Source organism: Bos taurus, chromosome 17 (assembly GCF_002263795.3).
Source record: "Bos taurus isolate L1 Dominette 01449 registration number 42190680 breed Hereford chromosome 17, ARS-UCD2.0, whole genome shotgun sequence".
Classification (NCBI taxonomy): domain Eukaryota; kingdom Metazoa; phylum Chordata; class Mammalia; order Artiodactyla; family Bovidae; genus Bos; species Bos taurus.
In genome coordinates this window covers 1,758,499-1,783,586 of record NC_037344.1, presented here as the reverse complement: position 1 = coordinate 1,783,586, position 25,088 = coordinate 1,758,499, and the positions used below count along the sequence as shown (strand labels likewise).

The following is a 25,088-nucleotide window of genomic DNA, read 5'->3' as shown; positions in this document are numbered from 1 at the left end:
ATCCATGGAATTTTCCAGGCAAGAGTACTGGAGTGGGTTGCCACTTCTCCAGGGGATCTTCCCAACCCTGGTCTCCTACATTGCAGGCAGACTCTTTACCATCTGAGCCACCAGAAAAGTCCATTTTTATATGATACACAAAGTGTAAATATCTCATGGGTAAAATGTATAAAAATGATCAATTTTAAGATTGATTCTACCAGTACTTATTTATGAATTACATGTTACTTACATATCAAGTATCATGCACTTGGTATCTTGGGTTAAACAATAGAAATAAAAACTATAGTCTCACATAGCCGATGCCACAGTTGTTGACCCAGATAGCTCACCTGTGACCTCCATGATTCCTGTTTACATATTTTTCTAGGTTAATTACATAAATCCTAATGCAATATCAGCACAATAAATCTGCTCTATTGGTGTTAATTACAATTAATATCTCTTTAGCTGTATCTGCATAGCAGTAATGATGGTGAGCACAAATGAGAGTTTGATTTATTTCATTTATGTTATTTGTGTGACAGTTTTAGAGAATGATGGTGGTAGTTTAGTCACTAAATTGTGTCCTGACTCTTGTGACCCTGTGTACTGCAGCCCTCCAGGCTCCTTTGTCCATGGGGTTCTCCAGGCAAGAATACTGGAGCGGGTTGCCATTTCCTTCTCCAGTATACAGAATAGATAGATATGTTCAAAGCTAAAAAGTGGATAAATTCCTTGATGTTACGTTACATTAGGGATAATGGGGAAAAGAACAGAAAAGTCAATAATTCATAAAGACAAAAAAAGAAAAAGTTTCTTCTTGCTTTGAAGCATGGACATAGTTCACAGATCTGGAACCTGAATGCAATGTTACGTACAATTACACATGTAGCAAATGTGATGATGATACGGACCTATTACAGACTTTAAGGTAATCAGAGCACAAACCGTATAGGAGGGTGGCAAGTTTATCTTAAAGTAAACAGACCTAATATGTATATATATAAAAAACAATAAAAGTGATATTAAGCTCTGAATATTTTTTTTTAGGAAACTGACATATAAATGGTACTGGAAGTAGATCCAATACACAAAGAAGGAAAAACAAGTACAAAGCTTAGGCACAAGAGATGGATATTACATTTCATTATTAAGTGGAGGGTCCATATCTTGACTGGTATGTTAGAGAAGAAGCATTGAAAAGCTAAGTCCTTTTATTTAGCAAGATCTGAAATCAATTAAATATAACTTAAAGTAGCCAGCCTCTCATTCAAACACTGCCAGCCAGTACAGAGCTCTGTGGTCAGTGATGCAGGGAGCACTAAGACTGAAGGAATGCTAACCCTGGAGCAAGATATCAGGCCCGGGCTTCAGGGCCATTCACACATTGTGCTTTCATTTTATAATCAAATTTCCAAATAAATTTGACATTCCAAAAACATCTACTGCAATATCTAGTTATTTGTAAAAACCTCTGACATGTCCAAATTTCCTAGGGAATAGTTTTAGTGAAAGCTTTCCCATACTGCTTGAAAAATTTAAAATAAAATTACCATATGATTCATCAATTCCACTTTCAGGTATACATTTGGAAAACTGAAAGCAGGGTCTTGGAGAGATATTTGTGCATCCGTGTTAATAGCAGCATTATCCATAATAGCCAAGGGGTGAACACAGTCCAAACATCCATCAGAGGATGAATGGAAAAGCAAACTGTGGACTATACATACAATGGGATATTAGCCTTAAAAAGGAAGGAAATCCTTTCATGTGCTATGGCATAGATGAACCTTGAGGATATTACAGTTAGTGAAATTTTAAAAGTCACACGAAATTCAAATACTGTATGATTTCACTTACACGAGGTACCTAGAGTAGTCAAATTCACAGAGACATAAAGCAACAGTGATTGCCCTGGTCTGGGGGGAGCATGGATGGGGAATTGTTGCTTGCTGGGTAAACAGCTGCAGTTTTGCAGCATGAACAGAGTTCTAGAGGTTGCTTACACAATGTGAATGTACTTAACACTACTGTGCGTACATATGTTATATCTATTTTACCGTGATAAGTCTTCAGTGAGTGGTAGGACATAATTTCAAAATATAATTAATACTATAACTACATAAATGATTAAACTTTTATAGTTAGTATAACTCAAAATTCTATACACTTGGAACAATTTTAAGTCATTAATGTTGCTTTAGGGGAAGATGTTAAAGAAAAGTATGACTAACAAAAACAATCAAGATTAGCATGTGTTATTAAAAATAAATTAATTTTAATAATGTGAAAAATAAAGTCGTGATAAAGCTATAACAAAAGGAATTTTAAATAAAAAGGAAAAATGTTTAATAGGATGGTTATTTTAAAATGTACTGTCATGTTTAATATTTTATTAGTTAATATTATTTTTATTAGTACATCTCCAGGATATCTTCCTGACCAACACTGAAGGATTGAACCTGGGTCCCCTGCATTGCAGGCAGATTCTTTACCACCTGAACCATCAGAGAATCCCTTATTATTACTATTAGTACTTAATGAATATTGCCAACTAAAAATTGTCACTTGCTATTGGCACTTGCCATCTACCTCTACAAGGATTAAATCATATGCTTCTGCAGCTTCTTATTTTCAATACTCTCTGAAAGGAGTTCAGGGTGGAGAGTAGAAACAAGTTACTCTGTACTTGAGGTGGGGGTAGGATGGTGGAGAACTAGCAAAGACAGGTCTTCAAATAGATGTTTTCAGGAACTGATTTTACAAGCCCAATTCTGGTATCTCCCCATATCTAGAAAAGCACTAAAATCCTTCATGGTGATGACTATTGCTCCTGACTAGCAAAAGCTTCATGAGACTAGTAGAAACCTTTTGGAAAATTGTGTGCTTGATTGCATGCATTCTCCCTTCACCAAAATAACATCTATGCTGACCTTTCCCCCTTGCCTCTTTGGAGCAGTCTCTCTCAGAGTCTGCAGTCCTAATTTTGCCCCCAATAAAACTAACTCACAACTCTCACACTGTGCATATTTTAAGTAGACAATTTTGACACTAGAGTGGAGAAAAAACAAACATGATTAAATATGTGGAAATCAAAACCATAAGGTGTGGTTAGGTTTAATTTCATATGATTCAGGTTTTTCAATGCTGCCATTTGAGTTTTTTTCTTCATGACACAGTATTTTTTAACTCACTCATAAATTTAGTAAAGAGTCATTGAAAATCTATAATGGCCAGATAATAAATATACACTTGATAGTATATAAACAGTGATAAACAAACAGACATGTCCCTGACTGATTGGCATTTATTGATTAAATAATACAAATGTACAAATGACAATAGCTATGAAGGGAAAGAATTTAATGCTATGAGAGAATATATATGCTTCATTTTGCTAGCAAGACAAAATGGGTGCGTGAGTGGCAGGCCATGGAATTGCACTGTTAATCTCAGTGCTACTAATTGAGATTTGTGTGACCTTGGGCAGGTTTATTTAATCTAATCTTTCAGAATAGACTGATAGCCTAAAGTATTCAATAAAATTATGGAGAGGTACTTAATTCTCTTTTATAGTTATTAACCAAAACAATGGTTAGGGAAGGCTAGTATCTACTCCAGTATTCTGGCCTGGAGAATGCCAGGGACTGCCTAGGCCATAGGGTTGCAAAGAGTCAGACATGACTAAAAGACTTTCACTTTCACCAATACATTAATGTATTATTAGCCAAATATCCAAAGAAATAGTGCAGGGCAAGCATAAAAATGTTAACTAATTAAGATCTCCTTGTCTTGGCTTCCTAGTTCACTCACAAAGATGAACCTACTTAATTTAAACTAATATAAAATATTTAAAGAATTAAAGGATTACTTTTAACTGAGTAATTTATAAAATACAGTTAACCCTTGCACAGTGTAGGAGTTAGGGGTGTCAGCCTAGTGCAGTTGAAAAACTGGAACGGCAATCTCTGCCTCAAAAATAAAGGAACTAATAAATGACACATTGAAGGGAAAGAGGCTGAAGCAGTTTGGAGATATTAGCCATTTATACCCTAGTTTTTTGACTTTATATATTGTGATCTCTAATCAAACACAAATTGCATATAAGTCGATAACTGTAGTTCAGACTTGTGTTGTTCAAGGTCAACTGTGCCACAAAAAACAAAAAACAAAAAACTTTTGTATGTGGTTTAGAAAGTTGCTAGTAAAGATGAGGAAAACTATTCCACACTATGGTTTTCAGAAGCAAGGTATAACCAAATCAGAATGTATAGAAAAACTGACAAGTGCCTCAAGTGTCATCCCACATAAATAAATGTATGTAGGGATTTTAATTAAACATAAGTAAGCTCTGGATTTGTTTCATTCACTTTCTGCTTTAGTGACATTTCTTTGAAGTTGTATTTATAGCCTCCCCAACTTTTTCTCTTATGTATTTCTGCATATTGAAAGTGCTCAAGTGAAACAGTAGTACCAAGCCTGCTTTACCAACACTACTGTTGAAAAGAAGACATGTTCTTCAAAATGATTTTAGACACTATTTACATTCATGTACAAATTCATTTCAGTACTGGTCTTAGGATCAATGTATTAGTAACTACTAGAGAAGAAAATTGTCCCAAAAGGTATGATTATAGATATATTAGGACTCTTATTACCACCCATATAGCGTCCTTTCCTGCTCAAACATACCTGAAATTCATTAACAAAAGCACTTGTTCAGATTTCTTTTGTATTACAATTAAAATCTAAGTAGCATTAGTAAAGGTGAATATTCATGACATAGATTCACAGAAAGGCATAAATAATAAACAGCGAGAAAGTTCTTTATAGTAGATTTCAGTAGAACTAGCTTATCTTAAGGGCCCTTTTATCTGAAAGGGGAGAGAGTAACACAGGGAATTAAAAAGTTATAAAAATAGAAAGTGTTTGAAAAACATCAAAGACTGATATCAGTAAATAAAAATGGTTTTGTCAGAAAAAGACATGAAACACTGAGAAACAGTAAAGACCATTTTTAAATTATACATTTTCAATATAAAATGTATAAACGGTATATTGAAAATATAATATGTAAACAAAATAAATTGATTTAAACAGATAACTGACTAACTGATACAAACCATCTAATGACCATTAGACCAAATTAAAAACATATACAGCCAATTCTCAGTATTCACCATAGTTGAGTTCAACTAATTCACTAAAAACACCGAGTTAGCGAATATTGATTTGTAGCTCCTGGGGAAATACAGGGTTATGTTCTTGAGAGGTTCTGGTCACAAAATTTTTGTAAACAAATCAACATTTAGCCTTGCTTTATGTGTGTTTCTGTTTAAAGTTACCTTCGCAGATATTCCAATTCATTAACCCTGAACTCAGGACCAGCAGTGCTATAACACGTGCCTTAAAATCTAACACAAAGATTTTCTCCATGAGGCATATGGACAGTAGTGTTTGATGAAACTTTAAGCAGAGTAGTGCTTGATATAACTCATGGTGTGAGAGCATCATCCTGGCTGTTGTGTGGGTGTCAGGATATGTAAGGCAAAAGTAGAGATGTGAAGAACTCACCAAGTTACGAAGCAAGCGGCTGTGATCAGAGCAGTGGTGGCAAGAAAGTAAATGTAAAGTGATCATATGTATAGGATATCTTGAATACAAAGCAAATGGAATATGTTGATGAACTGGCCTTGGGGTTTAAGAGAAAGAGTGGAATTAGAAATATTCCTTGAGGAAATAGTGACATGGGGAGTCCTCAGTGGCTCAGTGGTAAAGTATCTACCTGCAATCAAGGAAATGTGGGGTCAATCCCTGGGTGAGAAAGATCCCCTGGAGAAGGAAACGGCAATCCACTCCAGTATTCTTGTCTAGGAAGTCCCAGGGACAGAGGAGTCCATGGGGTTGCAAAAGAGTTAAACATGACTTGGTGACTAAATGACAATAGCAAAAGAGTGACATGCAGAAACATTAAATACTGAAATAGGAAGATGATTGGGTTAGTGTGAGTAAGACTAAACAATCAAAGACGGTGTTAGTGTTAGTCAAAGATAAGAGACCTACTAGACAATCAAATATGTCCAGTGTATAAATAAAGGAGGAAAAACATAAGGAAATAAAGCAAAATGAAGAAAGGACAGGGAACTGGAGATAATAAATAAAATATACTATCAATTGAACTATTATATGACATGACCTTACTTCAGTTTCAAAGCGTAGTAACAACTTATTCATCCACTTAATCAAGAAGTGTATATTAAATGACTACCATGTGTCAAGCATGGTTCTAAGTGCCTGAGGTATAAATATTTCCTATTTGTCCTTACATTATCCTATTCTTGAAGAATGCAACTCTTACTATATTGGTATATCGAAACAAAAAAAGAAACAAAACCAAAAAACTGCAAACCAGCTAAGCCAGCAATTTCTGCATCTCAGTTTTAGATGCCTCAAATGAATGCATTTGCTAACATCACTTCTGTAATAGAATTTTATAAAACACTGGAGTATTGTTGGAAGACAGTTCTTCTCAATGTTTTCAATAGCTCAAAATACATGTAATGTGGTCATTAGATAATTTTTCAGCGAACCAGTTGTTTTGGTCTAAAACGTGGGTGAATCCTAAAAAATTTTAGTACTCTTTACAATAAAATGGCTATTTCAATAATGTCTTCAATCCAATAAAAATTTAAAATTTAAATGTGAATCAAATAATCTCAGAACCAAGGCTTCCAAAAATGCAAAGTGGTCAGGGGCATAAACATCTTGATCATAGGAGAAAAGAGAATTTTTTTCATGATTAAAAAGAAATGAAAATTAAAGGTACAAGCAAAGGGGTAGAGAAGAACCAAAAAATATATTACAGAGATTACAGGTGAGGGAACAACATTTCTGGGCTTTCAAGTGACTCCTATATTCCCCTGGGGTTCCTGCTTTGGGGACTGAGACACCTCACATCACCAATTCAGTGGCAAGTACATCTTGACAGTAAGTGGGGTTCTCGGGAGACTTCTGATCACTCGGACAGTAAGTAGTACCTTTGCTGCAGCTAAGTCGCTTCAGTTGTGTCCGACTCTGTGTGACCCCATAGACGGCAGCCCACCAGGCTCCCCCATCCCTGGGATTCTCCAGGCAAGAACACTGGAGTGTGTTGCCATTTCCTTCTCCAATTCATGAAAGTGAAAAGTGAAAGTGAAGTTGCTCAGTCCTATCTGACTTTCAGTGACCCCATGGACTGCAGCCTACCAGGCTCCTCCATCCATGGGATTTTCCAGGCAAGAGTACTGGAGTGGGGTGCCATTGCCTTCTCCAGTAGTACCTCTAATCAGTAAGAAATAATCTCCGATAATGGCATCTTGATCTCTTCCTGGACCTACTGCCAACACCTCATCACTCCTACCTACTCTGCTTTGGGCTCTCAATTTCTAGCCTGATTCTATAATTTAAGCATACTCAGGAGTTCCGAACAAATTCTCATGTCTCTTGGCTTCTCACCTCTTACTCAGTTCTCCCCATCACACAAAAATGACTCATTAGCTAGCATAGTAGTTTGGATGCGGATTTTGCTCCAGGATTCTGATTGGCCTTTGGTTTATTCTGTCCTCATCTAATAATGCAATTTTGGTGCTGGTTTCTTCCTCAATAAATATTTTTGATGCAGTAAAAATCTCCTAAGAATATTTAAATCCCTGTTTTTGATATAATCAATTTTCTGCATAATAATAAAAAAGGTGTAAAATGGATTTTCCCCCTAAAGACAACAAAAAAAGATGAGCTACCTTTAGCCTCCTTCCTAGTTTAGAGGAGAAATAAGAGTTTTTTTTTGTTTTTTTTTTTTTAATGGACTCTTCAAGCATTCTTGTGAAACAAGCCTGGCCATTTTTCAAAAGAAAGTATTGTCAGTACTTCAAACATTTTAATTCAAAAGCACAGATAATGTAAGCTCACTTTAATCTTCTTGAAAATGTCTGCAATGAGAGGAACAAAGGAAAAAAAAAAAGCTCTCTTGCTCTTGATGTTGCATTTTATAGGCAATCTTTCTCTTCTTCACCGATTCCATAGTTCTTGCTTCCTTAAATGCACTGTCATTTATGGAGGATGTGCCCCACAAAGGCTGCCTGAAGGACTTTACCTCAAAGGCCTGAAAGATCAGGCCGACGTAGCAGTCTTCTGACACTGCTATTTTCCACACACATTCCTTCATTGGCCTGTAGTCATCAGGATAATTAGGAGACTGAATCTGTCCTTCATTTTTATGTATCTCACCTCCACAGATAGCTGAGAAAAGCAAAAAAATAAATAAATAAACCTAGACATGCCATTTCATTTCCATTTTCTTCTAAGATAGCATTTTAGTTCAGTGCCTATAGCTGAACATATAAAGACCAGGTTATGAAAATCAAGGTTGGCTGGTCACCAATACTTTTATCAACCAAGTATTTCATTGATTAAAAACAAAACAAAACAAAACTAGCCACTTAGCTATAAATATTAGATAACAGTCAGCAAAGGAAAATAAGATTTTTTAACCACTGTTAATTCACACCTTTACAAAAACAAGCCTCTCTGTTAGACTTTAAAAACTTTTTGAGATTTCAAAATTTATTCTATGTGAGTTTGCTCTGTGATTCCCTGAATGGCTTCTTTAGGTTTTTTGACCTCAGTCAGTGGAAGAGCTCATCAGGAGAGAAGCCCCACAGCACTCCCTGGGCCCCTGCTGTGAGCAGGCCTCTTGCGCAACATCTGTGGCTCCACCCAAGCCAAACCCTTCATGACCACACAGCTAATCTCTGAAACAAATGCTCCTGTTCTCTTAAAAGTCTAAGAGAAGCACAGACTGTCTCTCTTGTAAACTGCCTAAATTTCTGTGCTGTCAGAGGCAGGAGCAAAAAGGGTCATCTCTACCCATGGTCTGACAAGAAGAAGCACAATGCCGGTTTACTCTTTTAGAGACCTTATAGAACAAAGCATCTGGTAAATTCTTCTTGAGTTCTGACTCTCTCGTTTAGACAAAGCAATCTCCAGAACTGTGCACAATTATTTTCTATGCAGTTTCCTTTAACAGGACATTTCTGCAGTATAGGCATAAAATACACACAAACTCAGTACAAAGAGAAGTGGAAATTTCTTCATAATATTTTATATTATTATGAAAAAACAATCAAAGTTTAAGAATCCTGTGCCATTTGATGTTATTGTTGTTTTCCACACATCTCTAATGAGTTATTTTTTCCCCACACATCCCTGATGAGAACATTTATATATTACCACATTACTGGTACCAGAAAACAGGTTATTTTTGCATTTAAACTTAATGAGTAGTTTTATTAAAATCATCCCATGGACATCATGATGCAGTTTAGAAAGTTTCATAATTAAAATAAAATTACAATACTATTCAAATGAAATTGAAAGTACATTTCTGTTAAGAGGTCTAAGGAAAAGCCATCTCTAAGCACAAAGTTACTTGCCTTCATAGATTGCTGCAAAGCCCTTTCCCACCCAATTGCTGCTGCTGCGAAACTCAATCCACATTCTGCTTTCGGTAGAGGTAAGAACTTCAGGCAATTTGTCTCCACAGAATCTACCTAAAAGAAATAAAAGAATAAAGACAGACTTCTAAGTATGACTTTATTTTCTAACTGGTTTTCATACTACCTACAAATTACATACATAAAACCAGATTTGGTTCCTATCACCATGCCTAGTAACTAGAGCCATAGCTATGAATCCTTAATATTTACTTAATAAAGGTGTATAAGTAAAACTATTTCTTCTTATTTATTTATAGAATATCGGAACGTATCGCCCTTAGATTAAATGATTGATACCACTACCACTATCTGTGGAATTAGGAAACAGGTAGCTCAGAACATCTATTTGTACATGATACATGAGGGTAGGGAATATTATTCCACAGAGAAGAGAAAAGACCTCAAGTGATCCTGAAAAAATACTTTAACTGTCAGTCTGGTCATTAGTTGGGAAGTGACAGCTCAAGTGTAGTTCTTTGTTTAGCCAAGTTCAGTGGCCATTTGTCACAGAAACCTCCAGGCTGCCTAAGGATCTTAATTACTACATACATTCCATCCCATCTATAAAGCTATAACACGTAGTGTAGTACGCAGAATGGCAAACAGTATTAGAAGACTTGAGTATGAGTTCTGATATTTTTCTGATTGTGTACCCAAAGGCAAGTATAATACTGAATGAATATAATAATATCTGTCATTCCTTCTTCCCTCCCTCAACCCTCTACAAATATTCATTGCTTACTGTATGTTTGCTATTGTGCTCAAAGGTTTCATATTAATGGTAAAAAGGTAAATATGATAATACACATGAAATAATTCTACAAATAATAATATATTGTCATTCATTTTTGTGTATCCTTGTTAATGATTTCATATATAGTTTTAGTATATGAAAAAAGTCAAAACACATTTATACTAACAGCTAGCAGGCAAAAAAGAAAAAAAAATGTCTTCCTAAATGGTATTAGGGGCATGTATTAAAAACTTAGGGCCATGTAAAAGAGAGTAATGTCTCTTATACTGCAATGTGTAGGAAAGGGAGGGGGAGAAGGATAAATTAGGAGTATGAGATTAACAGATGTGGATGCATGCTAAATTGCTTCAGTTGTGTCCGACTCCTTGTGACCTTATGGACTGTAGCCTGGCCAGGCTCCTCTGACCATGGAAATTCTCCAGGCGAGAATACTGGAGTGGGTTGCCATGCCCTCCTCCAGAGTATCTGTCCCATCCAGGGATCGAAACTGTGTCTCCTGCATTGAAGGCAGATTCTTTTCCACTGAGCCACTGGGGAAGCCCATGAGGCTAACAGATACACACTATTATAACATAAAATAGATAAACAACAAAGATTTACTGTATAGCACAGGGAACTATATTCAATATTTTGCAACAACCCATAATGGAACATAATCTGTAAAAATAATATATGTGTGTGTAGACAGATAGATAGCCAGATATGGGCTTCGCAGCTGGTGCTAGTGGTAAAGAATCTGCCTACCAATGCAGGAGATGTAAGAGATGCAGGTTCGAACCCTTGGTTGGGAAGATCCCCTGGAATAGGAAATGGCAATCTGCTCCAGAAAATGCCAGTGACAGAGGAGCCTGACAAGCTACAGTCCATGGGGGCTCAAAGAGTTGAACACAACTGAATGAGTTAGCATACATATATGTATATGGGCTTCCCTGGTGGCTCAGTGGTAAAGAGTCTGCCTCCAATACAGGAATTGGAGGAGATGCGGGTTTGATCCCTGGGTTGGGAAGATCCGCTGGAGGAGGAAATGGCAACTCACTCCAGTATTCTTGCCACTGGAGAAACCAATGGACAGAGGAGCCTGGTGGGCTGCAGTCCATGGGGTCACAAAGAGTCAGTCAAGCAACTTAGTGTGTGTGTATATATATACATATGAATCACTTTGCTATACACCTGAAACTAATACAATACTGCAAATCAACTGTACTTCAATTTTATTTCAATTCTGAATAAAAGGAAACTGGAAGACAGAAACCTGACTAAAAGAAAAAACTGTAATTCATATGAATTGCCAGGGTGTCTGTTAAAATGCCAAAGAAGGCAATGGCACCCCACTCCAGTACCTCTGCCCGGAAAATCCCATGGACAGAGGAGCCTGGTAGGCTGCAGTCCATGGGGTCGCTGAGGGTCAGACACGACTGAGCGACTTCACTTTCACTTTTCACTTTCATGCATTGGAGAAGGAAATGGCAACCCACTCCAGTGTTCTTGCCTGGAGAATCCCAGGGACGAAGGAGCCTGGTGGGCTGCCGTCTATGGGGTCACACAGAGTCGGATACAACTGAAGTGACTTAGCAGCAGCAGCTGTTAAAATGCAGTCTGTTTCAGAAGGTGTGGAGTGGAACCTGCATTTCTACATTTCTAACACCCAAGTACTCTGGTCTGCCAGTGTGGTGGCTACACTCTGAGGAGTGAGGTGTCAGAGGAAATAGTGCGGAAAGCTTTCCATATGAACACTGTGGTCAGACTGAACTAGTGTATTAGGCTATTATACCCTGCAGTATGTAATGCTGATGTTGCTGTAAAAAAGTGTTCTCGGTATTTCAGCTTTAGATTTGATTTTTAAATATGAATTTAATGAAATGTTTTATTAGGATCACACGTACATATCAATATATTATAAACAGCTTCATCTAGGCTAAGAAACTGGGGTTTCCCAGGTGGCCGTGTGGTAAATAATCCACTGTTGCCCGTGCAGGTGACACGAGTTCGATCCCTGGATGGGGACGGTCTCTTGCAGAAGGAAATGGCAACCCGCTCCAGTATTCTTGCCCTGGAAATCCCATGGACAGAGGAGCCTGGCAGTGGGATCACAGAGTCAGAGAGGACTTTTTAACTAAAGAACAACAACTACTACAAGGCTAAGAAGCTAAATGTTCAAGACAAGGTTTTCCTCAACCTGTCATCGAATTAGTTCAAATCTTTATGTTTCCTTATTTTTAAGCATTTCTACAGATGTATTGGATTTACTAAGGCTGCTATCACTTTTAATACAAATATGTTAATTCAGCAGGTTTTAGATGTTAAGAAGAAAAGATCTGTAGGCACTCAAAAACAACTGAGCAAAGCTACTTCTAAAAATAGAAGAGAAAGTTACAATTTCAAAAAAAAAAAATCAATAGAGTAGATACTCACATGCTCACAGCAGCTCTCACCTTTAGCTGAAACAGAGGGCAACAGAAAGTGCCTCATGTAAGTTAATGTGTGGTCTGTGGTTAAAGGTTGGTAGGATACTTTGATGTGCACCAAATTTGAGCTACAATTTATGACACAAACTACATACACACCTTCTAAGCCACAAAAACCTGAGAGGCAAAACTGTGATGTCTACAGTAAGAACCAACATTTTTGGTGCAGAAAGCCAGCAGTTGAATGTGTACCTAACACCTCATGCTCTACTGCCTTAGCACAGAAAGAAAAACAAAACATATACACATATACACACAAACACACAATTTATCTGGTTTACCCATTAAAACTCTGATTTTAAAATTAAAAATATAGAATATGTGATGAGTATCCACTATAAGCTATTCTAAATCATCATGTTCAGATCCAAGCACCATCTCATAGTTGAAGCTGGTTTAAATTAATCTGTTGTCTATCTGTAAGTATTTTTGCTATGATTGAAAAAAGTATAATAAAAATTAAAATATTGGTCTCATGTACCTTAAACCCTAAGATGACTCTTGAAAGAACTGTCTCTGGATAAGACAGACTATATATATAGACACATAAAAAGGAAAATAAGAAAAAAAAATCTCTTACCAAGGAGAGGTGACTTCCTCCAGTACCCATCTCTTACTTCAATATAATCATACCAGCACAAACTACTTTTGTATAGGTCCATTGTAGTAAAATTTAAAACAATCTGCAAAATGGAAAAAAAGAATACACAAATTAAAAAGGATTATAATTTCATATGGCTAGGAACCCAGATCTACTGTGCAAACAGACTAATAGCAAATTCTTTTTTTTCTTCCTATATTAGTATCCAATATTTTTTATTTAATAAAACCTAAAAAAAAATCCATTTTCCCAACTTAATGTCTAACAATTTAGAAGCCCAATGCCAATAAATGAACTATACATTTCAGCAATTAAACCAAACTTCTATAAAGTTAACTGAACAATTGTGAGATGAGAAATCTTTATTTAAACATTTTATTCTGAATTTTCTTAGATAAACATGACAACTATGATTTTGTTATGACTGTGTTTTAATAATTTATTTCAGACATCTATAATTATGTTAAAATAACCACCATGAGCCATATTCCAGGAATATAATACCATTGTGTACTTGAAATGTTTTAAATACAGCTTTAGAATTAAAATTTCTCCATATAACTATAATCAAAGACAGATGTCACTATGCTTCTCTAAATTCAAGAACATATATTCAAAGACCTTTTAAGTTAGAAGATCTTGTACATGACCTTTTATTTTGTACTTTGCTTTGAAATGCTACTTTTCAAGATAATTCAAGGATAACTTAAGGAAAGACAGTTTTCTTACTGCTTTATAAAAAGACTTTACTTTTCAGATAATTAACATTTTTTCAGTTGATTACACCAAAAAGTAGAGGGAAAATGACATAAGAAATGTATATATCTGATGAGGTAAAATTCACTTGAACAATACTTTTTACATTGAAAAACTCATTCTAACTCTATTCTGCTAATAATATCTAAGATGCTTAGGGTGTATAGTGAATGCATTTTTTACGCTAGAAATCAAAATGGACTTTGGCTAAAAGTAAAAAATTATGAATGTTTGAAATACTTCTAATATAAAAATATAGTTTGTAACTGCATAACCAGAATGTTTTTGTGACAATACAAAATCTGAATATAGGAAGACTCTTAAGCATATGAAAAAAATAATGAGTCTTGAATTCCTATTTGCAAAAGTACTACAATTTTTGTGTCAGAAAGCATATACTTCTTTCTTGGCACACTATTTAACAGAAAGGCAAGTACAAACTGTTTCAAGCAATCCTCAACTAATTTACTTCTTCCTATAATGAAGATGGAAACAGTGAGAGACTTTATTTTCTTGGCATCCAAAATCACTGCAGATGGTGATTGCAGCCATGAAATTGAAAGACATTTGCTCCTTGGAAGAAAAGGTATGACAAACCCTGACAGCATATTAAAAAAACAGACATTAACTAGCTGTCAAAGGTCCGTCTAGTGAAAGCTATGGTTTTTCTAGTAGTCATTATGAATGTGAGAGTTGGACCATAAAGAAAGCTGAGAGCCAAAGAAATGATGCTTTTGAACTGTGGTGTTGGAGAAGACTCTTGGGAGTCCCTTGGACTGCAAGGAGATCAAACCAGTCAGTCCTGAATATTCATTGGAAGGACTCACTCATTAAAAAAGACCCTGATCCTGGGATTTGATTAAGGTCATACTTGAATGGTGTAGTGGTTTCCCATACTTTCTTCAATTTAAGTCTGAATTTTGCAATAAGGAGTTCATAATCTGAGCCAGAGTCATCTCCTGGTCTTGTAATTAAATTGAAGAAAGTAGGGAAAACCTTACTACTTACATGAGGAGGCCTTATAAACAGCTGAGAAAAAAGAAGCTAAAGGCAAAGGAGAAAAGGAAAGATATACCCATTTGAATGCAGAATTCCAAAGAAGAGCAAGGAGAAATAAGAAAGCCTTCCTCACTGATCAATTGAAAGAAATGGAGGAAAACAATAGAATGGGAAAGACTAGAGATTTCTTCAAGATAATTAGAGATACCAAAGAAATGTTTCTTTACAAGATGGGCACAACAAAGGACAGAAAAGGTATGGACCTAAAGCAGAAGATATTAAGAAAAGGTGGCAAGAATACCCAGAAGAACTGTACAAAAAAGATCTTCATGACCCAGATAATCATGATGGTGTGATCACTCACCTAGAGCCAGACATCCTAAAATGCAAAGTCAAGTGGGCCTCATGAAACATCACTACTAACAAAGCTAGTGGAGGTGATGGAATTCCAGTTGAGCTTTCAAATCCTAAAAGATGATGCTGTGAAAGTGCTGCACTCAATATGCCAGTAAATTTGGAAAACCCAGCAGTGGTCACAGGACTGGAAAAGGTCAGTTTTCATTTCAATCCCAAAGAAAGGCAATGCCAAAAATGTTCAAACTACCACACAATTTCACACATATCACATGCTAGCCAAGTAATGCTCAATATTTTCCAAGCCAGGCTTCAACAGTATGTGAACCATGAACTTCCAGATGTTCAAGATGGATTTAGAAAAGGCAGAGGAACCAGAAATCAAATTGCTAACATCTGCTGGATCATTGAAAAAGCAAGAGAGTTCCAGAAAAACATCTACTTCTGCTTTATCGACTACACCAAAGCCTTTGACTGTGTGGATCACAACAAATTGTGGAGAATTCTTAAAGTGATGGGAATGCCAGACCACCTTACCTACCTCCTGAGAAATGTGTATTCAGGTTAAGAAGCAACAATTAGAACTGGACATGAAACAACAGACTGGTTCCAAATTGGGAAGGGGTATGTCAAGGCTGTAAATTGTCACCCTGTTTATTTAACTTCTATGCAGAGTACATCATGTGAAATGCTGGGCTGGATGAATCACAACCTAGAATCAAGATTGCCAGGAGAAATATCAATAACCTCAGATATGCAGATGACACCACCCTTATGGCAGAAAAAGAAGAAGCACTAAAGAGCCTCTTGATGAAAGTGAAAGATGAGAGAGAGAAAGTAGATTGAAAACTCAACATTCAGAAAACTAAAATCATGGCATCTAGTCCTATCACTTCATGGCAAATAGAAGAGGAAACAATGGAAACAGTGACATACGTTATTTTCTGGGGCTCCAAAATCACTGCAGATGGTGACTGCAGCCATGAAGTGAAAAGCCCTTGGATCTATGACTAACCTAGACAGCATATTAAAAAGCTGAGACATTTTGCTGACAAAGGTCTGTCTAGTCAAAGCTATGGTGATAGTTGGACTATAAATAAAGCTGAGTGCCAAATAATTGATGCTTTTGAACTGTGGTGTTAGATAAGACTCTTGAAAGTCCCTTGGACTGCAAGGAGATCATACCAGTCAATCCTAAAGGAAACCAATCCTGAATATTCATTTGAAAGACTGATGCTGAAGCTGAAATTCCCAGTTTGGCCACCTGATGCGAAGAACTGTCTCTTTGGAAAAGACTTTAATGCTGGGAAAGACTGAAGGCAGTAGGGGGAGGTGACAATAGAGGATAAGATTGGATGGCATCACCAACTTGATGGACATGAGTTTGAGCAAGCTCCGGGAGTTGGTGATAGACAGGGAGGCGTGGGTGCTGCTGACTGAACTGAACTGACTGAACTGATGCTTGGAAAGATTGAAGGCAGGAGGTGAAGGGGACAACAGAGGATTAGAAGGTTGGATGGCATCACCGACTCGATGGACATGATTTTGAGCAAGCTCTTGGAGTTGGTGATGGACAGGAAAGCCTTTTGTGCTGCAATCCATGGGGTCACAAAGAGTCGGACATGACTGCGCAACTGAACTGAACTGAGAATGAAGAAACAACATGAACATAAATATTTTTATGGTATTTTATATCTTTGGAGAAGGAAACATAACCCACTACAGTATTGTTGCCTGGAAAATCTCATGGACAGAGGAGCCTAGCAGGCTACAGTCCATGGAGTTGCAAGAGTCGGAGATGAATTAGCAACTAAAGAGAGAGAGATTTTATATCTTAGCACCCCAATGATTATTGATGAAATTGTATGTCACAGTTGGTTTTAATTGCCAAATAAATAATCATTTCACAGTGGTAGAAAGTAAGAATTTGTCTAACTATAATGAAAATCGATTGCACCTTACAGTGGTATTAACATTTTACCATTAAATTCAACATTTATCAGTTTTTTTGAACATGTACTTTCTTGATTCCAAGTAGCGAAATCTATCAAGGGTGTGAAAATAGAGACATGATGTTGTTTAAATATAATAGAGTAGGCATGGCATAATTTGGTGTGTTTTAATAAAACTTTTCATTTATTTATTTTTATTTTAGTTATAGTTTTTCTTTTTCCTTTGTTTTTTTCTCTGATGTTATTAAGAATTTCCTAAATATCAAAGGACAAAAGACTTTTTTTCACTCTCTTTTTCAATAATTCTCAATACTTGATTACTAAAATGCATATTTTCTAAACTATTTTCCTGAAATATGTTTGCTCTCCCAACTCTGAATACTAATTCAACATTAGGTTATTCTTAGGATTTAACTGGAAAATAATTCATGGTTTCCCCCCTTAACTTTGTATTTAAGTTTGCTACAAATGTGGAATAATACCACTTTCTGATACGAAGTTTCATTCTCCATTTGTATTCTCCCTATAACAACGAGCAGGTTTCAACTATAATTGATGAGAACTTATTCATTATAGTAGAGATGGAAAACTAGAATACAGATACAAATGGTAGATCTCAAGGTTCTTTTGTGGCTTCCCTCTGGGATATAAAGGAGAGTTTTATAATGGCATGCAAAGAGTTTCAACTTCCTCCTTGGTGAGGAAAAATTCAGCTAAATTGGAGAGATGTGTATGATCAGAATTTACTCAAAATTGAAACAATGTGGTTGGATTGCTTACGATAGTTAATTTTTGAAGCCTGCAACACACACACACACACACACACACACACACACACGGTTGGAAGTGGGGCTAACTCTAAACAGAACAGTTTCCTATCTTGTTTTTAGTCTTCTATTTTAAACTCCAAGTACTGTGAAGGAACAAAACTGGCCTACTTAAATGTAAAACACAGAGTCCTTTAGAAGCAGAAAATGTAATAATGACAAGTTTTCTAAAGTCAAATCTTAGGGTTCTGATGCAGAAGTAAAACACTGGCCTTTGACTATGGTTACTAGCAGAAGCTATACTTGAATTACAAATCAAAAACACTTGAAAAATATTTGAGTGTTTTAAATTGTGCTATTTTATATAAATATGTTGCATCTTTTTTCAAACAATGATGAAATAAAAACTACCTAGCACAATTACATATATGTTTTATATGTATCTAGTTACCATTTATAATTTATAATTAATCATAGTTCCCTTGGAACGTGGGATTGAGGGAAATACAGGGGACAATTCTAAGATTTCCTGTGATCTATTTGGAGTCTTAGTTGGTATTCTACAAAGTTAAATGGATTCAACTGCTGTGGAGTTTGCTTATTAAGACTTTGTTTTACAATCCTAGAGAGTGAACTGTCTTGAAGAAAGGCAGATCAACAGTCAAGGGACCAGATGTCTGGAAGTCTCTAGAGAAAGATATAATCAGTGAACTGTTGTCAGCACAATTAAGATATTATTGACTACCTAAACAAATTCCATAAGCAGCATAAAAAGACCAATCAAAAAAAGATTTATACTTTATAGTGCTGAGGATGCTCCCCATTTTCAGCACTATAGAAATCTTGTCAATTAGACTATTATTAAATAGTTCTTTATAAAGAAACATTAGAATCAAAGCAGTAAAATAAAATTGATTTCTGGGCTCCATCCAAAAACAGCTTGGACAAGTCTAATAAACTCTCTAGGGGAGATAACTGTTTTCTACTCAGATATGAGACTAGGGGCAAAAGCAGTAAACTATACCCATGGGCCAAATCCAGCTTGCAGCCAGTTTTTGTAAAAAAAATTTTGTTGTACACATTGTTTATGACTGCTTTTATATAATAGTAGAATTAAGTATTTCAACAAACTGTATAGCTGACAAAGCAAAAATATCATTTTTTTACTGTATGTACTCTCTAAAAGATTAACCAAATTCTGAAATAATTAATAATTAAGGTTTTGTTCAGAGCTGAACTATATCATACTAAAGGGAAAATTTACATTTATTTTTATACTAGAAGTTGTTTGCAACTGGGATTCATAAAGCTGAGGTTCAAATTCTAGGTTCTCATTTTGCTAGTTTACTTAAGCTTTCTGAGTTTGAATGAATTCTTGTTATAAAATGGAGATCATCATATAAGACTGATCTCAGCAGAATTAAATCAGAAAAATTTAATTAAATAATGTGTAGAAAAACACTAAGGTAATCTAAATACGTTGTTAAGATTCTCACAGATTATTATTTTCATGGCACATATTTGAACATCTCTCACAATGTAACTCCTAAACAGTTCAGTTCAGTTGGTTCAATCGCTCAGTTGTGTCCAACTCTCTGCAGTCCCCATGGACTGTTAGCACACCAGGCCTCCCTGTCCATCACCAACTCCTGGAGTTTAACCAAACACTTACTAAATAAATAAAAGTATTAGGAAACAGTTAGGAAATAAATAAAAACATTAATCTAATTTACCTAATTCAATTATGCTGGAAGACATAAAAACATTAATTTTAAAGTTTTGCAGGAAACTCTACGTGTTAAAGTAAGGGATTCTTAATCTAAAATCTAAAGAAGAATAGATATGAGAATTTGAGGCCTTGGTTTAAGCCCCTGTTTTACAACAAACTAGTTGTATAACTCAGGCAGATGCTAATTCCATCAGGGATTCATTATATGACAGGTGAAAACCAGGAACTGGATTAGGCTATGAAAATAATTTTTTGCTTAAATGTATATGATAATATATATACATTTTGACATTATGATTTGTCATCACCAGCTGTTCATCAGAACATTTATTATACTTGCCTTTCCTTAATCCCCACTCCACCCCTGTACCTAATCAGTTGCCAATTTCTATAGATACTCTGCAATGCATTTGAAAATATTCTCCTACTTCTTTATCACTGTCAGTGCTCTCCATGCTTCTGTGAGTTAATCAATAGCTTCATAAGATATGTTTTGTTTTTCAGCTGTGCTCTTTTGCAATTTATCCTGTACTCTATTACCATTTTAATCCAGGTAAAGTTGAGTTCCCATCATGGTACTGGTGTTGGTGTTTGCATCCAGCCTTACAAATTTTTAAGCCTGGGCTCAAAGATTCTAGGTCATAATCTACTTTTGCTACCTCACTTTCACTATCTCAGAATCTTCATTCCACTCACCCCTGACTCTTGCTATTGGGTCCTGCCAAAGTACCCTGATTTGAGTATTCCTTTATTCAAGGTATACTTAATTCTACTTGGGATTCTGCTTCCCACTTTCCTATTTCTGGAAACTCTTCAAATCTCTCAAACTCTGAATTAAATAATATCCTCTCTTCAGTTGTGTCTGGATCTCCCAACAAGTTTTATCCCTGCAAATCCATGACAAGTTGAGTCTTGCTTTCCTTGGTTAGATTTTAGTTTGCCTATTAAGTTACTAGGCCTTTTTCTTGCTCTATGTTTATAAGATTCTTGATGGCAAAGATTTCTTTCACAAGCCAGAAGATGCATTTATTTTAATAAGATCAAAGATTTTTTCTATACCTAATAATTGCTAAATTTAAGCATTAGCCTTTGGCAATATAAATTTTATATTGTAAATTGACCATATATGTGTAAATCATTAGATTCTGTAAAGAGAGAGTTCTGCAAAATGAGAAGTCAAATGATAGTTTTTAAATAGGCTATACAGGGAAAGAAAAAAAAATTAACTCTAGTTAAGACAAAAGCAATATGCCCTTGTTGAAATGTCAATTGGTTCTAAGGGATGAAAGAATCGATGCTGTGTGCTTCTGTCAGCTCAATATAACTATGTTCCCAGAGGCACATTCTGGGCTACCTCTAGTATTTCCTGTACAGCATCAAGGACAGCCTGGGATTGGATAGGAACTTCTCAGGGGCTATCCAGGTGGCATTAGTAGTAAAGAATCTGCCTGCCAATACAGGAGATGTGGTTAGGTCCCTGGGTCAGAAAGATTCCCTGGAGTAGGAAATGGCAACCCACTCCAGTATTCTTGCCTGGGAAATTCCATGGACAGAGGAGCCTGGTAGGCTATAGTCCATGGGGTCATAAAAGAGTCAGACATGACTGAGTATACACACATGCACATCTTATCTCAGGAGGCTCAGTCCTAGCAAGACATATATGTACATCAACAATCTTATTAGTTTTTACTATGGAAAATAAACATAAAACTTAACATTTTAACTCATTTAAGTATACAGTTCTGTGGCATTAAGTACATTATTCACATTTTTGTGTAACAAAATTCTTATATAAAAATATTTCCCCTGCATATAATAATATATATTTATTGCAGAAATGAAAGGAAGAAGAAATAAAAACCTATCTATAAAACCAACAGGGAGAAATAAGCATTGTGTCAGTATATACTCATCTATAATTTTGTCTCTAATATATATAATTAAAAATAACATATTTTTAAACTGTATACTGAAAACTATAAGACACTGATGAACTAAATTAAAGATGACACAAACAGATGGAGAGATATTCCATATTCATGGGTTGGAAGTATCAGTACTGTGAAAATGCTACCAAATGCAACCTACAGATTCAAAGCAATCCCTATCAAATTATCAGTGGCATTTTTCACGGAACTAGAACAAATAATTTCACAATTCATATAGAAATGCAAAAGACCCTGAATAGTCAAAGCAATCTTGAGAAAGAAGAATTTAGCTGGAGGAATCAACTTTCTTGACTTCAGACAATACAACAAAGCTACAGTCATCAAGACAGTAACAGTTCAATTCAGTTTAGTCGTTCAGTCGTGTCCAGCTCTTTGCAACCCCATGAATTGCAGCACGACAGGCCTCCCTGTCCATCACCAACTCCTGGAGTTCACTCAAACTCACATCCATCAAGTCAGTGATGCCGTCCAGCCATCTCATCCTCTGTCATCCCCTTTCCTCCTGCCCACAATCCCTCCCAGCATCAGAGTCTTTTCCAATGAGTCAACTCTTCACATGAGGTGGCCAAAGTATTGGAGTTTCAGCATCATTCCTTCCAAAGAACACCCAGGGCTGATCTCCTTCAGAATGGACTGGTTGGATCTCCTTGCAGTCCAAGGGACTCTCAAGAGTCTTCTCCAACACCAGAGTTGAAAAGCATCAATTTTCGGAGCTTAGCTTTCTTCACAGTCCAACTCTCACATCCACACATGACTACTGGAAAAACCATAGCCTTGACTAGACGGACCTTTGTTGGCAAAGTAATGTTCGCTTTTCAATATGCTATTAGGTTGGTCATAACTTTCCTTCCAAAGAGTAAGCATCTTTTAATTTCATGGCTGCAGTCACCATCTGCAGGGATTTTGGAGCCCAGAAAAATAAAGTCTGACACTGTTTCCACTGTTTCCCCATCTATTTCCCATGAAATAGATGGGGACCAGGTGCCATGATCTTCGTTTTCTGAATGTTGAGCTTTAAGCCAACTTTTTCACTCTCCACTTTCACTTTCATCAAGAGACTTTTTAGTTCCGCTTCACTTTCTGCCAAAAGAGTGGTGTCATCTGCATATCTGAGGTGATTGATATTTCTCCCAGCAATCTTGATTCCAGCTTGTGCTTCTTCCAGCCCAGCATTTCTCATGATGTACTCTGCATATAATGTAAATAAGCAGGGTGACAATATACAGCCTTGATGTACTCCTTTTCCTATTTGGAGCCAGTCTGTTGTTCCATGTTCACTTCTAACTGTTGCTTCCTGACCTGCATATAGGTTTCTCAAGAGGCAGGTCAGGTGGTCTGGTATTCCCATCTCTTGAAGACTTTTCCACAGTTTACTGTGATCCACATAGTTAAAGTCTTTGGCATAGTCAATAAAGCAGAAATAGATGTTTTTTTGGAACTCTTCCTTTTTTGATGATCCAGCGGATGTTGGCAATTTGATCTCTGGTTCCTCTGCCTTTTCTAAAACCAGCTTGAACCTCTGGAATTTCACAGTTCACATATTGCTGAAGCCTGACTTGGAGAATTTTGAGCATTACTTTACTAGCATGTGAGATGAGTGCAATTGTGTGGTAGTTTGAGCATTCTTTGGCATTGCCTTTCTTTGGGATTGTAATGAAAACTGACCTTGTCGGGTCCTGTGGCCACTGCTGAGTTTTCCAAATTTGCTGGCATATTGCGTGCAGCACTTTCACAGCATCATCTTTCAGGATTTGAAAGCTCATCTGGAATTCCATCACTAGCTTTGTTCATAGTGATGCTTTCTAAGGCTCACTTGACTTCACATTCCAGGATGTCTGGTTCTACATGCATGAACACACCGTTGTGATTATCTTGGTCGTGAAGATCTTTTTTGTACAGTTCTTCTGTGTATTCCTGCCACCTCTTCTTAACATCTGCTTCTGTCCTTTATCAAGCCCATCTTTGCATGAAATGTTCCCTTGGTATCTCTAATTTTCTTGAAGAGATCTCTAGTCTTTCCCATTCTGTTGTTTTCCTCTATTTCTTTGTATTGATCGCTCAGGAAGGCTTTCTTATCTCCTCTTGCTATTCTTTGGAACTCTGCACTCACATGCTTATACCTTTCCTTTTCTCTTTTGCTTTTCACTTCTCTTCTTTTCACAGCTATTTGTAAGGCCTCCCCAGACAGCCATTTTGCTTTTTTGAATTTCTTTTCCATGGGGATGGTCTTGATCCTGGTCCCCTGTACAATGTCACAAACCTCTGTCCATACTTCATCAGGCACTCTATCTATCAGATCTAGTCCCTTAAATATATTTCTCACTTCCACTGTATAATCATAAGGGATTTGATTTAGGTCATACCTGAATGGTCTAGTGGTTTTCCCTACTTCAATTTCAGTCTGAATTTGGCAATAAGGAGTTCATGATTTGAGCCACAGTCAGCTCCCAGTCTTGTTTTTGCTGACTGTATAGAGCTTATCCATCTTTGGCTACAAAGAATATAATCAATCTGATTTCGGTGTTGATCATCTGGTGGTGTCCATATGTAGAGTCTTCTTCTGTCTTGTTGGAAGAGGGTGTTTGCTATGAGCAGTGCGTTCTCTTGGCAAAATTCTATTAGCCTTTGCCCTGTTTCATTCCATACTCAAAGGCCAAATTTGCCTGGTACTCCAGGTGTTTCTTGACTTCCAACTTTTTCATTCCAGTACCCTATAATTAAAAGGACATCTTTTTTGGGTGTTAGTTCTAAAAGGTCTTGTAGATCTTCATAGAACCATTCAGCTTCTTCAGCGTTACTGGTTGGGGCATAGACTTGGACTACGGTGATATTGAATGGTTTGCCTTGGAAATGAATAGAGATCATTCTGTCGTTTTTGAGATTGCATCCAAGAACTGCTTTCGGACTTTTTTGTTGACCATGTTGGCTACTCCATTTCTTCTATGGGATTCCTGCCCACAGTAGTAGATAAAATGGTCATCTGAGTTAAATTCATCCATTCCAGTCCATTTAGCTCACTGATTCCTAGAATGTCGACCTTCACTCTTGCCATCTCCTGTTTGACCACTTCCAATTTGCCTTGATTCATGGACCTAACATTCAAGGTTCGTATGCAATATTGGTCTTTACAGCATCAGATCTTGCTTCTATCACCAGTCACATCCACAAATGGGTACTGTTTTTGCTTTGGCTCCTTCCCTTCATTCTTTCGGGAGTTATTTCTCCACTGATCTCCAGTAGCATATTG

General features: G+C 36.5%; 1 protein-coding gene across 1 annotated transcript in view; it reads right to left on the bottom strand.

Annotated features, from left to right (window-relative positions):
• TLL1 (tolloid like 1) overlaps positions 1–25,088 on the bottom strand; it is a 335,849-nt gene that overhangs the window by 62,521 nt on the left and 248,240 nt on the right. The window contains exons 10-12 of the mRNA NM_001193114.3: positions 13,315–13,417; positions 9,453–9,569; positions 8,114–8,259 (exon numbers count right to left, since the gene is read on the bottom strand). Coding sequence (NP_001180043.1) covers positions 8,114–8,259; positions 9,453–9,569; positions 13,315–13,417 — 366 coding nt within the window. The remainder of the gene's footprint in view (positions 1–8,113; positions 8,260–9,452; positions 9,570–13,314; positions 13,418–25,088) is intronic.